Consider the following 14,650-nt stretch of genomic DNA (forward strand, 5'->3'; position numbering starts at 1 on the left):
ACACGACACGGTATTTTCACACCGCTTTTTCGCCCAAAACGGCGTCGTATCATCACTTCCTTGTGCAAACATCGCAGTGTCACTTCCTCTTCTTATCTTCTTCCTTTTCCCGCTCAATAACCACCGGAGCCGCCGGAATGCTGAACCACCACTCCCTCAGCCGCCGCATCAGCCGCTCCGTGCTCGCTCTCCTCACTGGCGAATATCTCGTGAACGCCTCCAAAAACACTAGCAGAAACAAATACTTGCATGGCACAAACGCCATTGATACCGCCATTATCACCATCGCCACTGCAAACTTCTCGCTCGCCTGTTTTTTTCCCCCACAAGAACATTCGTCAAGTTTCTTCTTTTTCCAGAAAGATCTAAACTTTAGCCAGATTCTCAGCTTTTTCAATCCAAAAAAACGTGTTTTTGTAAGAAGTGAGCGAGTGAAAAACCTGGGGGAAGAGGGAAAGCAGTAAAGCTCGGAACTTGAGGAGAACGATGTTTCCGTCTTGGATGAGCTGTTCGAGTTGTGAGATGGCGTTCTGTACGGCCAAAAGCTGTTCCATGGTGCTCATAGGAGGAGGGGCTACCACCATTAGCCCCATCTCTCCCTTTTCTCTTCCGAAACACCGAGTCAGAACCATGAAAACCGCAAAGAAGAGAAACCCAGCCGCCATTACATAGCCAATCCATCCCCTGTTCAACAATGGAGGAAAGCAGAAAAAAAGTTTCAGAGAATTGTATACACATGGATGAAGCATCTGCCAAAATTTAGTAAATCACCGGCAGATTATGAAGGTGGAGATGATGCAGAAGACAAAAGATTTGAAGGGATCATCCCAATAGGCCAGCGACAAGAACCAGTTCCCGACTTCCATTACTGGAAGAAGCAGTTCCTGCAAGAACATAGTGAATTTACATTGCAGCCAGAAATAACACTTTTATGTAAAGATCGAACGGTGAAAAATTCTCCTCGTTTGGCCGCTAAAAAGATTAGATTTTGGAAGCTTTCATCGCCTTACCAACACGAAAAGAGATGTTATGAGCGAAATATGAACCGCCCATAATACATACCCTCTTCAATTAATCCCTGTAGTGATGAATCTTCCATACTGATAGACACAGATTCGATTCACGTATAAAAAAACATGGGAAGGGGGGGGGGGGGGGGGGTGAAGAAATCGAGATGAAAGCTTAGAGTCAGGGTTCTATCACCTACTAACTTCCTATAAACTGCAAACGGTACAAAACATTTACCTTCATGACGGCCATGTTGGTATCAATCCCATCCACTTTGACTCCATGGACCGTCTCCTGAGCCATCACCACTTTCTCGTAGTTTTTCCGTGACTCCTTCACCACTCTCTCCAGTGGACTCATCTCTCCCACCGCGACCTCACCCACCATGAGACTACTCCTTTCGCCCGTCCTGCTCCTTGGACTTGTTGTCCCAAACACAGAACCTAACTGTGAAACCACGTCTGAGGCAGACATCGTGTACGATGTCCCTGTTAAGAAAATAAAAAATGTACATATAAATTCAATAACTGTAGACCATAATTCTAGTGATTAAATGTGAGATGCCGTGATTTAATTATCAGAAAGTGAAGGGCTACAACGATGTTTGCAAAGGCCATATGCATTATTTGAACTACAATGCCAACCGAGTTAGAAACAACGAATCTTGATTAACTGACAAAAAACCTTTTTCATGAGGTCTATGAAGAATGTACCCGATACACATTTTTGAGCACTAGAAACATGTTAGAAGCAGATAATTGTGATAACAAGTGGTAATACCTCCATCTTCAGTTCTGTTTGTTCGATCAAGCTCTCTCGAATTCGACATCTTTGCAAGCGTCTCGAGAATCAGATCTCCACCCGGAAGTTGATCGCAGAGGTTAAACAAGAGAAGATTCTCGAAGCAAGCAGGGTTCGTAAAACCCAGTTCTTGAATGGTTTGAGCTCGCAAAACACAGAGCACGGCCTTGGAGAGAGCTTCTTCCCTCGCCACACCTGTGATCTTGAACTTGTTTATATATCTGTGAGTGTATAACACTTCCCGGATTATTGCGAGCCAGTAATCACGTCGGGTGTGGCCTTTGAGCTCAGGGAACTCCATTACCACTGGTTCTGATCTACAAGAATGAAAAATGGAGAGCTGCAAATGTTCAGTGAGACTTTTATATGATATAAGGGCAAGAGCAAGAGTGAAAATCTGTTATTACTGACTCTGATCTGCCAAAAGAAAAAAAGAGCCCCAAAAAAACTATGAACCCGATAACACAGATCCTTTTCTTTGCTAAAAGATAGATATTCTTTCTGGAAATTTTGAGGAAAACGAGAAATAATATTAATCATGCCTTACAAGGAAATGGACTTGTAAGAGACCGCCTTATCGAAAAGTCGAGTGCCCCAGGGACCAGTTAACTCGGGTTTAACAACTTGTTTTAGATCTTCTGACAAGTCGTATTGCTTGGGCTTGTCATAAGACACAACACGAAGAGCCTCAAAGTAAAGCGCGTGATCGGTCAAAATTAGTCGGCCTGACCATGAGAAAAAGAAATAGGTCGTACAAATATAATAAGTATTGATCGATAGAATAGAAATGTGATTTCTTCATCCAGAAACCGTACCTGGCCATGTAGATATACCCACATGTTCAAGAACAGGTTGGGTAGTAACAGTCCCATCCACTTCCAAAATCTTTTCTCCTTTTGATCGAATATTGGAAAGAAGAGATGACTCGGAATGATTCTTCATCTTCTTTATAGCTCTATGATCAAATCAACAATAACAATGTTTAGACAAAACTAAATCCAGAGAGAAAAGTTAGGTTTCCAAGAATGTTGAGAAAAATACTATGTTTTCACCTCACCTTTCTAGCCCATTTAAATACTTGTCATAAACCGAGAATTGAAGCCGACTACCAGCTGACGAAGTCAGCACATCAAACAAATTCTCGCATATGATCACATCAGCGATAATTGGAACTGCTTGAGCTATCCGGGAGAATGCTTCTAAACTCACAGTTGCATCATCATCCACCTGATTTTCATAACAAAGAAAAAAAAAGATGTAAAGGAAGGTTCTTTCAGAGACTTCTCTACCATATACCAAAAAAAGGGAAAATCAGAATTTACACTGAGTAACGATTGGCTAGCAGCTGCAGGGAATTCCCACGCAACCATCATATTGAAGGTTAAGCGTCGGAACTTTTTGTCAGAGAGATGACCCACCACTTGGACAGACAGAGCAAGTGCCCTAAAACAGCAATACTCTAGAAAGTTCCTAGCAAACCGTGATGGATGCTTTAAGGATTCAGGCGCATCTTGTTTGAAACTCTCGTGCAGATCTCTTGAAGAAATCCCGAGTATTCTGCATTAAATGTTTCCGTCAGGACAGGAAAACTAAAAGTAGTCTGGTCCCGATCAATACCCAAACTTCTCAAACTAAACTAAGTAATACTGTACTTTGAGCATCTCCGGACAACCACATTGGCCAGAGGAGAAAGCTCAGGTATCCAATTCGCCCCGGCGGAAGGAGACCTTCCCATCTCTTCGATTTCCTCATCGAAGGAACTTCTCTTCCCAAGCAACCATTTGAGCGAGCTATCTTTAACTAGACCTTCCAACATATTCCGGGTCTTGCTCGACATATCAGATAATGTTTCCCCACCTCTGTCAAGCAGCTCTACCACCAACAATCACTAGAATCAGGAAAAAATTCAACCTGACGAGATTATATGTTTGAATTCTAAGCATATTCCATCTTGCAGTTCAACCAAAGTTTAATTTGGTAAGAACCGAATTCCAAATTCAACAATACATACAGATTATACCACACAGGCCATTGATCAGCAGCATCTAGGCTAACCGGAAGAATACAAAACAGCCAAGAAAGACATTACAGCTAACAACGGAAACTAATCGCATAAAGCACAGAGCAAAAAGCAGCGGTGGCACTGGAAGGAGATGCATCAAAGCTGACTAAATTGTGAACATTCCCATAAACCCACCTGAAATCAGCTTCGAATAAGCGTTTTTTCACGAACCCATTTTATCAGATTCACAAATTCTGAAGAAACAAGGACGAAATCCTGCGAACTCGATAGCATCTCAGAGAACCCACCTGAGATTAACTTCAACCCTGCTGTTCTCACCAGTTTATACGCTCCCGCGGGCAAAAATCTCTATGAATTTTGGGTTCAGCTTCTTTCCTTCGAGGGGTCTCTTGGATGATCGGCCATGATTCTGTCGTGATTTGGGGTTTATCGAAAAGGAACACGCAGGACAGGCGAGTGAGCTGCGAATCGGTCTCGGCCATACTCGGGCGATGTTACGCTACAACACCCTAACACGTGGGATCAAGACGTAACTTTGTTTAGATCTCGGCACGTGCGTTATATCAACGGCACGGATTCGATCAGTTATCCTTCATGTATATTCTTTATTCATAACCGTACACGTGGCAGTTAATCCATCTCCACCGTTCAGTCAATCCTTTAAACTTTTCACCTTGTTTTGTCTAGGGTTCTTTCTGGTTTCCTCCGACTGCAGCGTCCCTTGGCTTCTATCTTCTCAGGTGAGTTTCCTTCCGACGGAAATCCGATTAACTAATCTACAGTCTTCTCTGCTTCTTACCTTCTCGTTGGTTATTCTCTTCAGTATCCTCCCTGAATGTATGTTTTCCCGGAAAATCTGGGGTTTTCTGTATATTTTTATGGTAGTTGCGCTCGATTTGTTGTTCGAGGCTTAAATGCTTCTTTGAATCGCTAATTTGATCGGAAATATGAATGTAGCTATACATATATACTGTTCTTCTAGTTTATGTCGTTTGTATTGTTTAGTACCTGTGTTGCTTAGCTTGTTTGTCGATCCGAGATGGTCTCTGAATATGGGTGGTATTTGATATCTTCCGTGTCTGCTGTTGAATTCCATTGTGTGAAGAGATAGTATTGGTGGGTGCAAAATATGTACAAGTGTCTCTTTGTTGAGACCGATCTGCACTTTCTAGGATATCGTGCTATTGAAGATGATGCTCACTGTTCGAACTGTTCTTTGTTTTCAGATCTTGAGGTTGCTAAATCGCAACGGAGAAAGATGTTTTCCGCACAGCATAAAATTCACAAAGACAAGGGCGCTGAACTCACCGAGCTTGATGAGCAAGTTGCTCAGGTTGGTCTATACATTGCTCATCTTGCTTATGTGAAACGACTCTGGTGAAATTTAAATTGAGTTCTCTTTGTTATTGTAGGCGTTCTTTGATCTAGAAAACACCAACCAAGAGTTGAAAAGTGAATTGAAAGATCTGTACATCAACTCAGCAGCGTGAGTACAGTTTCCTCTCTATTGTTTGAGAGATTGAATGGGTTTCTTCTTCTCGGGTCTTGCACTATGGTTATCATTACTAAATAACCTTCCATCTATATATCCTGTGTGCAGTCAAGTCGATGTTTCTGGAGGACGGAAGGCAGTCGTTATCAATGTCCCGTACAGATTGGGAAAGGCTTACAGGAAGATCCATGTCCGGCTTGTTCGTGAACTTGAGAAGAAGTTCAGCGGAAAGGTGAATGAAACCTTCTCTATGCTTTGGCTCTCTTGCTTGTTTTCCCCTGTTGAGTTACTTGGTGATCCATGGTTGAAGTTTGAAATTGTTAATGCATCATTTTGATTGAATGAATATTATTGCATTAACCCATTCAAGATGGAAGAATCATGGGATCTACCTTACTGCCTTCTTTTATGTGGACTGAACTTGTCGGTTGTCATGTGGTCGGGGACTGAATAGGATGTGATTCTGATTGCAACAAGAAGGATAGTGAGGCCTCCTAAGAAGGGATCTGCTGCCAAGAGACCACGAAGCCGCACACTGACCACAGTCCATGAAGCCATCCTCGATGATGTTGTCTTGCCCGCCGAGATTGTCGGGAAACGTGTTAGGTACAGACTTGACGGTTCCAAGATCATGAAGGTAAAGTACAACCAAGATATTCTAAGATGATAGATACTAGGGGTGGGCATTTCAGTTTTCGATTCAGGTTTCTGTCAGTCATATTCGAGTTCGTTTCATTTGGTTTTAGAATACCTGTATCCAGTCGGGTTTTATGTTAGGTTCGGTTCGGTTTCAGTTTTGAGTGAAAAAAGTGTTCAGTTTCTAAATAAATCTTCGGGTTTTTTTGGTTACTTTTATATTTGATGCGACTTCGGTTTTTCAGTTTTAAATTGATGTTGTGTGTGAAGGTGTTCTTGGACCCGAAGGAAAGGAACAACACGGAGTATAAGCTCGAGGCATTCTCGGCAGTATACAAGAAGCTCACGGGCAAAGACGTCGTCTTTGATTTCCCTGTCACCGATGCCTAAACAAGAGAGAAAAAAAAGAAAAGGAAAACAGAGGTTTGGTTCAATTTCCTATTGTTAAATCTTTCTGATGTGTCTGGACACATTTGTTACATCTTATTTGCAGATTTTGTCGAGTCAGTTTTGAGTCATTTGGGCAAAAAAGAAAGAAGCATAAGTTTGGTTATATTAAAGTATCTTTCATTCACTGTTGGTTTTGATGTTCTTCTCGGAGTATACGTTACATGATTTGAAGACGCCCATATCGTTAATTTATTTACTGTCGCCTTGACGTTCGGTTCTATTATTTATGTTAAAAGGAAACTGTAACATTGTATATTTTATATTGTATATATATGTGTATATATATATAAATATACATATTTATTTTTTTTTTATTTTTTTTTTATTTTTTATTTTTTATTTTTTATTATAATTATAATTATTTTTATTTTTAAAATAAATTCTTATCTGGTGGCGGATGACTGAGGTATTAATGTCAGTTATATCCAAATTCGGTAATTTTTTTGGGATTTTTCTCTTTTTTTAATATAAGATTTTATAAATGCTATGAACTAAAGTATAACTCAAAATCATCGCAAGTCCAAAGACGAGTAGTAGACAAGTGGGTGGATAAATTGAAAGGAATGGAAAGTGCAAAGCTATATAAATTTTTACACATTTAGCCACGCGCTGAAAGTCAAATTGGTCACTGGTTTCGTTAGTACTTCGTACCCTTCGCCATTATCGTGCTCTTGGCTTCGCCATTGACGACCCATCAACGAGAGAGCTAAAGCTCCGAGATCTCGCTTCTCTCCGAAACACCGTGCTGTTTGGTTTGGTAAGAAAGTATAACGAAAGAAGGAAAGCGAATTTTCCCTCGTGTCGGCGCAATTATGGGTTCGTCTTCTGAGATCATCGACATCTCTGCCAGTGCTCGGAGGGTAGTCGTAGACAATCGGATTTCTCACAGATTCTACTTCAGGGTCGCCGATAATATCCTCAAACAGGTTTCGGATACGTATATCAATATGTTTTGGTTATATTTGTTCTGCTAAGTTGTCTTTGTTTGACGATTTTTGCCCTAATTCTAGTTATTGATGCTTGTCGCCTTGTTTAGCTTTAAGTTATTGTTCATACATCCGATTTTTCAGTTGATAAGTTAATCATTAGCTCAGCTGAATTATGGTTCTCTTTCAATAAGATAATTCATGGAGAAGTTCCACATTTCTAGTTTTGGAACTTTGGTTTGGACTGGGTTTTTTGAAGTTCCTTACTACATTTTCTCCAAATACGCATGCTTTTCTTTTGATTGCTGCTTTTGATTTTGTTCGTGTTGGACTTAATATTGGAATGGCAGTTCCTGCATTGGCGTATGTTTTCTTTTCTTCATTTTGTTCATGTTCTAGATCTGTTATTTTAGTTGCATTGCATCTTAAGGTTGTGTGAGTTGTCGGTTCGTAGCCAGCCATGCATTTTATAATGGTAAGGTAGTTTTGAGACTAAGGAAATCCATGCCTCTGAGTGTTGGTTCCTTGGACTTCCTTGTACAGTATCAAGACCTGAGCTTTTGTGCTCGGTCCAACAGCGTGATGGATCCTTGGGTAGGAGAGACTGAGGCCGAAAAGGCCTCAGCCGAGTAGCTGTCTGGGATTGTGTTTTCTTTTATTCTGGACTTTGGATTGTTTTTATTGCTTCTTGGGGTTTCGTTTTCTTATCTAGCTGTTGTTTGGTTTTGGGAGATTAGGATTTTTGATTCAATAAAAATTGCTAGGATTCTAGACTTGTAGAGTCCCAGTGGGAGTCTGTATCTTCATCTATAAAAAAGAGAGAGGTTCTTGCTTGTGAATAAAACATCAGAAGAGTTTTTGATTAAAAAAAATAGTGGGAGGAAGAACACACCTCGAATAGCGTTCAAGCAAGACTCCTTACATGTGGGAAACCACATCGATGGAACCCTAGGTTCTATCACTGCGGTTACTGGATACTGTGTTTTTGAGAGTTGTTGATAGGTTATTACCAGCGTTGTGGTTTCTCAACTGTATCTTGATATAAGCTTCGGTTCTGTCTTTTCATCCTTTAACTCGATAGTGGGTGGCCACATGTATGTTCGCCAAAAAGATAGCCTTTTTATGCTATGATTCTCATGTCTACCACGGGATTTCTTCAGCTCCTCATTTTGCATTGTGCTTTGTAGGCCAACATATTTAGAGCAGAGAAGAATATAATAGATCTATATGTCATGCTTCTTCGGTTTTCGAGGTGAGGAAAAGATTTCAATTGGGCAAGAAGAGCATAGATATGAAAAGGACCAACCCAATTCGTATCCCCATTTAGTAGGGTGTTGGGGAAGGGAATATACTAGGCCACCTTACTCCTACATTTTAATGTATTGAGATGTATTCGAACCCGCGACCTCAGACCCCACGGTAAATGGTAAGATTTCCCGTTTTTTCTGAAATCTTAACCCTGTTTTTTCTTTCCTCTAGTTTAGCTCTTGAGACAATACCATCACATCAAGATTACAGGACAGCCCCTAAATATAACAAAGAGTAATTGAAAACGGTAATCACTATTTTCCTTTACGGTCTCTGCGACTTGCATTTCTGTAAGCGAGAGCTTGATGCGAGATTTAATCTTCACTTCTTATTTTAGAGGTTATTGGATATCTTGACCGAGCTGGAGAAGTTGAAACCAGCTGTACAGCAAAGCATGAATGAACTGAATGCCAAAAGATTACCGCCACCCAACATGCGAGCTCATCATATAGGATACGGTTCCTCAGATCGGTCTTCGGTCAGAAAACCATCATTGAGTAACTTGATAAACCCTTTAAAGTGTACACGAGGAGGAAGAAGAAGAGGGCTGAACCAGAGGAAGGTACACAGGGGTCTCCAGTTGGCTACGAAGCAGCAGATGAGAAGGAGCAGGGAATGCAGAAAAGGGGAGAAGCAGAGGAATATTGTCTGACACGATAATAATGCTGTGCGTATTTTCTGTTATTAAGGAATCACGTACGTGTTGGTATCAAGCTGTTATGGGGGTGAGCCTCTTTTGGGTGGGTCTTATCGAAGAACTTGAGTCTTGTGTGAGGAATTGTAATTGGTATTTTATACATATATTCTATCTATATCCTAACATAGTGTGATTGTTGCTTCATCTTATTAGTTCTCTGTGGCATTAGCATGCATTGCTTGATTGACTTCTGGCTGCAGGTAGCATTTGCAAACTTTATTTCCGATAGGTGGACATAATTTTGGCTACATGGGTCCCAGGGGTCAGCAATTTGTGAACACTGCACCACTTGAAGACAATTTCCAGAAGATGTGAGTGTTCATACTTTGGTTTAAAAGCCCATCCGTAAACTCTTCTACTCCTGCATGGTTGATTCTACATTCAATTTGTCTAGTGTGGTCCTGGTTGATAAATATTTTGCTGTACAATTCCTTCATTCGCCCAAAAGAAGAAACTCTTTCCAAGCATTCTACTTTTAGGTCCAAATGGGCTCCGTGCACAGTTGGCAGCCCCCAAAGAATGACACTTAAAGGTATCCTTGTTTGCTTCCTTTTATTTTTATCCACTGCTTGCTTCACACTAAATAATATAAACTTATGTTTCTTGTCTGAATGTCCAGGTTCATTTTCCAAGCAATATAAGATTTGACACCGATTGAAATCCCAAGGTGAGACCATCTAGCTGGTACTGAAACAAAATGCTTTATTCTTATTCCGCATTCTAAAGGGATTTTGTCTCTTGGATTTGTTTTTGAAACAATCTTACGCCTTTGTCATCATTTTGCCTCTTGATTATCTCTGTAAATAGTTTCCGACACCCTTTGGATAATGAACCACCGATAAAAAGAAAGGACAGTAACAATGGACCTGAGAGCTCCAGGGTGGATAGTAACTCAAGTGCTACACTGAACGAAAACGTCCAGAAAAACCAGGCTCAGGATATTTCTGCCATGGTTTCCTTTGAAGAACCACAAAGTGTTGCTGATAACAATATCATTACGCAACCCTCACCACCTCCCGTGCTTGCAGAAATGCAAGACTTGGTTCCTGCTTTATGCCCCCAAGTTACAGAAGTCGAATGTAAGGTAGAGAACCCCCTTGCCTGGTGATTCTATACAGCCTGAATCTCCTCTCGAACTTCATATTGTAAGTTTGCCTTTCATTTTCCTGTCTTTATGTTTGTTCTTGTAGCAGTACATTTTATCTTCTTTGGTCATAGAAATGATAAAAATGAATCTGGGTCACATCAAGTTACTCTAAGTTCTTTCTTGTGTTAATATCTTGTTCTACCGATGCATGATGTGGTATTAGGGTTGTCAAGTTATCTGGAGAAAAATAGGATGGAAACTGGAAGTGTCAGCTGTCTTCTTGTAGATTCGGTTTTTTATTAAAAAAGGGGAAAACACTAGTACCGTGTTGTATCGTATTTAATATTTTTGGTAATGATTTCTATTTGCAGGCAACTACAATGATGGACACCTTTATGAGGCTCGCCAAATCAAACACAAATAAAAATTTAGAGACGTGTGGTGTACTTGCCGGTTCACTTGTGAGTCCTGATGCGTCTATGGGATTCTATTTTCAAATGTTACGACATGGCATTGATGTTATCGCTGACATGACATGTGAATGCGCAGAAAGACAGAAAATTTCATGTTTCAGCCCTCATCGTACCGAAGCAGGAATCAACTCTCTTGTTTCTGTTCTAAAATATGACTTCACTCCTATATCTTAATTTCTCATATTTCCGAGTCCGAGTTATTGACTATCTCGTTCTGCAGCGTCCGACCACAAACGAAGAGGAAGTTTTTGAAGTGCAGGATAAGCAATCTCTTTTCCCACTTGGATGGATCCATGTAAGTGCCTCTATGTGCACTTCAACATCTGGTTCTGAATCTCAGCTTTGAAACTGTGTGGTTTAGCAGGTCTACTCTTGAAGATATCTGCTTTTTCGTTATTGTTTTCCTTTATTCTTATGCATCCTATGCTTGAGATCAATCTCCTTTTATGTGTTTATTGTCTCCGTAATTTTCAGACGCATCCTACGCAGTCGTGTTTCATGTCATCAATCGATCTGCACACCCACTATTCATATCAGGTACTCTCATCCCATCTCCGTAGATAGAACAAATTGTTGGAAATTATTATGCTATAGCATATTTGATGATACTCTACAATACTAAGGTGCCTGATAACCCAAATATACACCTGCTCCTCCAACTTGAAGGAAACGTTTTCAGTTATAAGCAAACCATACATCTAATGACTCATGAAGCACTCAAATCCCTAAACCCTAAACCCTCTTTATAGCCCTCTGTTACTTCCGGAGTTACTTATTCCGACTTCTCGTGTATTTTTTACAAACTGTTTTGTCGTTCCATTGTGCAGATCATGTTACCAGAAGCTGTGGCAATCGTTATGGCCCCGAAAGACACAACAAGGTAACAATAATAATAATAATAAGAAACTCCAAATCACAAATGTCTCCTGATTGAAACTGAGTTCAAGGTTTGGTTATTGTTTGAAGGAATCACGCAATATTCCGGCTGACGACGCCAGGAGGCATGAAGGTGATAAGGCAATGCGAGCAACGAGGGTTCCACCTGCACAGCCAACCAGGCGGATGGAAGACCCATCTACAGTACGTGTACAGATGTGTATATCAACCCTTCTCATCGATGTGATGTCATCGATCTCCGGTGATTAGAGCCCTTCGTCATAACCCATAAACCCTAAATGTTTTGGGAGAGGGACTATGACTTTGGATCTCTTATTGATCGATCCCTTTGGCTTTGGTTGAAGATGGCATTCATAAATGTCCCTTGGTGAATGCTTCTTTTTATTTATATATGTAAGTATATGTATATATATCCAATGCCGAATTATGTATGTCATGTCATGTGTTTCCTCTGTGGATTGGGTAATGTCTCATTGTCCCAATAAAAATTAATAACATACCCATAACTAAGTTAACCAGGAAATGTAGAAGCAAACGTGTGTATCTGGTCTAAATGATCATTGATTCAAACATGTGATAAGATTCAAAAAGAAGAAAAAAAAAACAACAAACGAATATCTAACGGCAAAAACATTGTCGGCTGAATGAACTGGTTTGGATATTGTCTTCCATAAAACAACCGGTGAACTTTGCACAAACATGAAGCAATACATGCATCCTCCTGAACAAGAAGCTTCTACGAAATCAAGGTCATGTCTTTTTTATCCTACAGCTAATAGCTTATTACTGATATATATAGTTTTTCTTTCCGACAATAGGCAACAACAGCAGAGAAGGCCCTCAGAATGTAAGAACGATCCATAGAAACACAAGAGCTACTGCATTATTCAAACAAACAGCTGGAGATGATCCATTTCCGGGCGTTGACAGTTAGTTTGATGATGATGATGTCGATGATGATGATGATGATGGTGAGATGATTACCTAAAAGTAGGAATGAACTGATCCAATCCAAGTTGCCGCCGCTCCTTTACAACAACAAACAAGTATATAGAAACCACAAATGGTTTCTACACTAGCCGGGAAGCAAAAGCTGCTGCATTTTCTTTTCTTTTTACAATGGCAACTGCATATAAAACTAGGATGTCGAAGAAGAAGAAGAACATGAATACATTGCGGACAGAAGCTTGACCCAATTGAAGACGTCTCCCAAGAACTCACCTTTCATGTTTCCAGAATCTCAACAACATTGTATGAGTCTGCTGTTACTTCTTCTGTCAGCCATAATCCGGGAAAAAGCGACTGTAAATTCGACAGGAGTAAGCATATGTCAAGTCACATACCAAGATACATAGCAGACTCATCTGGTTTTTGCGGCATTTTCTCAGCATCCAAACAATGCATGAAGCGAGAGAGAGAGAGAGAGGAATGGACCGACATTCAATTGCTTCTGAACGATCCGATGTCTCTTCTTGGGTCTCCTCGGAGGTCGTTTTCCGATCATGGCGGCGAAATCCTCCTCGATTTCCTCTCGCAGCAAGGGGACCGAGAACTTCAATTTCTCATTCTTCTCCCTGCAGTAGCCATCGCCGTCACCGTCGCTTCCTCTCTTCACGCCACTCTCATGTCTCGCCGGAGAACCACCGATCCTCGCCGCTTCATCCCTCGGTTCATAGCACGCCGCCCTCCTCGTCCTCAGATTCCACGGTCGAGCAGCCGCGACGCCGTCGTCTCCGGTGCCGACCGCGAGAATCGAAACCTTCGATTTCGCGTTGTATCTTAGATCGAGCCCCGGCTTTCCGTTTCCGACAGCGGAACCGAATCTCGGAGCGGAAGCCGAGGTCGCGACACCGGATATGGAGGCGGAAGCAGCCGATATCTGAAGGGCGCGATCTGGAGACGGAGAAGAAGAAGATGAAGGAAAGGGAGGAGGAGATCGATGCAGGAGCTGGTGGTGAGGAGGCTTGGCGCAGCGGAGGAATCTCTGTTGTCCCCAGCGGAGATGGGGCAAGGTGAAGTTGTGGAGGCGATTGGATCTCTCCGGAGGCGGAGGAGGAGGAGACTCCATTAAAGGATCTCTGTGTTTGGTCTTGTTCTTCTTTCAAAGTTTTGTGAGCTTCGAGCAGTTCAAAGTTTTGCGTATTTATTCTCACATAAGAAAAAAGAAAAGGAAAAAAAAAAGTTATGAATGATTGGGGGAGAGAGATTGCAATTTGCAACGTTGAGCTTTTAGTTTTGGTCTGCCGTAAAATGGAAAAAAATAACACACGCATAATTTATGACCTTGTGTAATAAATTAAAGGAAATTATTAAATAAATACATGTGAGATTTATAATTTAATTTTAAACTAAGAAAAGATTATGGGAGGTTAGTTAGTACAACGACTTTGATCAAGCAATAATGAAGATTAATATTATAACATAAATGGACCAGTTATTATTCAATATTATAAACCTAAAACTGCATTATAAGAAGACAGCATATATTATGGTAACTTTTTTTGTCATTATGATTTTTGGATTAAGTTCAAGATGAACGTTGGCGATAAACAATAGGGTGAGCTACTATATATTTTTCATATAATGTCAACAAGTGCATAATGATGATGATGAATAAAATAATAATAATGAATTAAAAACATTGCAAATCAAATGATTTTGTAATGTTTGTAGAGCAAACATTATATGTTACCATGAATATTGTAATCTTAAATTCGATTTATGGCACTAACAAGTCACTACGATTATGTCTCATTTGTTTTTGGTTTGGTAATATGTTCCCCCGGTCCTTTAAAAAACAGCCAACTTGTGTCTGCTGTGGCGCCGGTAGACATAGAATATCGGTTTTCCAT

General features: G+C 40.6%; 3 protein-coding genes and 1 pseudogene across 10 annotated transcripts; 2 read left to right on the forward strand and 2 right to left on the reverse strand.

The window, feature by feature from the left end:
* Nucleotides 1-6: 6 nt before the first annotated feature.
* On the reverse strand, nucleotides 7-4,307 carry LOC104809831. 4 transcript variants are annotated; one of them, XM_010535911.2, is made up of 11 exons: nucleotides 4,120-4,307; nucleotides 3,462-3,681; nucleotides 3,132-3,366; nucleotides 2,867-3,036; nucleotides 2,625-2,764; nucleotides 2,357-2,534; nucleotides 1,789-2,126; nucleotides 1,246-1,496; nucleotides 772-884; nucleotides 441-684; nucleotides 7-310 (listed from the first exon to the last, which is right to left on the reverse strand). In XM_010535911.2, exons 2-11 carry the CDS (start codon nucleotides 3,644-3,646, stop codon nucleotides 80-82), a joined length of 2,085 nt encoding a protein of 694 aa, XP_010534213.1. In that variant the 5' UTR covers nucleotides 3,647-3,681; nucleotides 4,120-4,307; the 3' UTR covers nucleotides 7-79. The 4 variants fall into 4 exon arrangements, with proteins under 4 accessions (XP_010534213.1, XP_010534215.1, XP_010534214.1 ...); XM_010535913.2 differs by having other exon boundaries at nucleotides 3,462-3,697; XM_010535912.1 differs by lacking the exon at nucleotides 4,120-4,307 and adding an exon at nucleotides 4,007-4,113.
* Nucleotides 4,308-4,488: 181 nt separating this feature from the next.
* Nucleotides 4,489-6,618, forward strand: LOC104809832 (40S ribosomal protein S7-1). Its single transcript, XM_010535914.1, has 6 exons — nucleotides 4,489-4,572; nucleotides 5,059-5,165; nucleotides 5,245-5,318; nucleotides 5,433-5,556; nucleotides 5,779-5,961; nucleotides 6,231-6,618. The coding sequence occupies exons 2-6, from the start codon at nucleotides 5,091-5,093 to the stop codon at nucleotides 6,348-6,350; spliced, it is 576 nt and encodes a 191-aa protein (XP_010534216.1). The 5' UTR covers nucleotides 4,489-4,572; nucleotides 5,059-5,090; the 3' UTR covers nucleotides 6,351-6,618.
* Nucleotides 6,619-6,963: 345 nt separating this feature from the next.
* LOC104810139 lies at nucleotides 6,964-12,250 on the forward strand (annotated as a pseudogene).
* Nucleotides 12,251-12,439: 189 nt separating this feature from the next.
* LOC104809833 lies at nucleotides 12,440-13,979 on the reverse strand. Of its 5 annotated transcripts, none has more exons than XR_771214.2 (3): nucleotides 13,237-13,978; nucleotides 12,783-13,100; nucleotides 12,440-12,676 (listed from the first exon to the last, which is right to left on the reverse strand). XR_771214.2 is itself a non-coding variant. In XM_010535917.2 (3 exons), the coding sequence occupies exons 1-2, from the start codon at nucleotides 13,864-13,866 to the stop codon at nucleotides 13,023-13,025; spliced, it is 708 nt and encodes a 235-aa protein (XP_010534219.1). In that variant the 5' UTR covers nucleotides 13,867-13,979; the 3' UTR covers nucleotides 12,440-12,924; nucleotides 13,020-13,022. The 5 variants fall into 5 exon arrangements, 3 of the variants coding, with proteins under 3 accessions (XP_010534219.1, XP_010534218.1, XP_010534217.1); XR_771213.2 differs by having other exon boundaries at nucleotides 12,440-12,697; XM_010535917.2 differs by having other exon boundaries at nucleotides 12,440-12,924; nucleotides 13,020-13,100; nucleotides 13,237-13,979.
* Between the last annotated feature and the right edge of the window lie 671 nt (nucleotides 13,980-14,650).

Source organism: Tarenaya hassleriana, unplaced genomic scaffold (genome assembly GCF_000463585.1).
Source record: "Tarenaya hassleriana unplaced genomic scaffold, ASM46358v1 Cleome17, whole genome shotgun sequence".
NCBI lineage: Eukaryota > Viridiplantae > Streptophyta > Magnoliopsida > Brassicales > Cleomaceae > Tarenaya > Tarenaya hassleriana.

Coding starts and splice junctions, on each gene's coding strand:
- LOC104809831 (XM_010535911.2), bottom strand. CDS start 3,646: ATGTCGAGCAAGACCCGGAATATGTTGGAAGGTCTAGTTAAAGATAGC. Junction 1,497..1,788: donor AAACAGAACTGAAGATGGAG/GTATTACCACTT, acceptor TTTTCTTAACAG/GGACATCGTACACGATGTCT. Junction 685..771: donor TCCACCTTCATAATCTGCCG/GTGATTTACTAA, acceptor ATTGTTGAACAG/GGGATGGATTGGCTATGTAA.
- LOC104809832 (XM_010535914.1), top strand. CDS start 5,091: ATGTTTTCCGCACAGCATAAAATTCACAAAGACAAGGGCGCTGAACTC. Junction 5,319..5,432: donor CTGTACATCAACTCAGCAGC/GTGAGTACAGTT, acceptor TCCTGTGTGCAG/TCAAGTCGATGTTTCTGGAG. Junction 5,962..6,230: donor ACGGTTCCAAGATCATGAAG/GTAAAGTACAAC, acceptor TTGTGTGTGAAG/GTGTTCTTGGACCCGAAGGA.
- LOC104809833 (XM_010535917.2), bottom strand. CDS start 13,866: ATGGAGTCTCCTCCTCCTCCGCCTCCGGAGAGATCCAATCGCCTCCAC. Junction 13,101..13,236: donor TCGTTCAGAAGCAATTGAAT/GTCGGTCCATTC, acceptor TCGAATTTACAG/TCGCTTTTTCCCGGATTATG.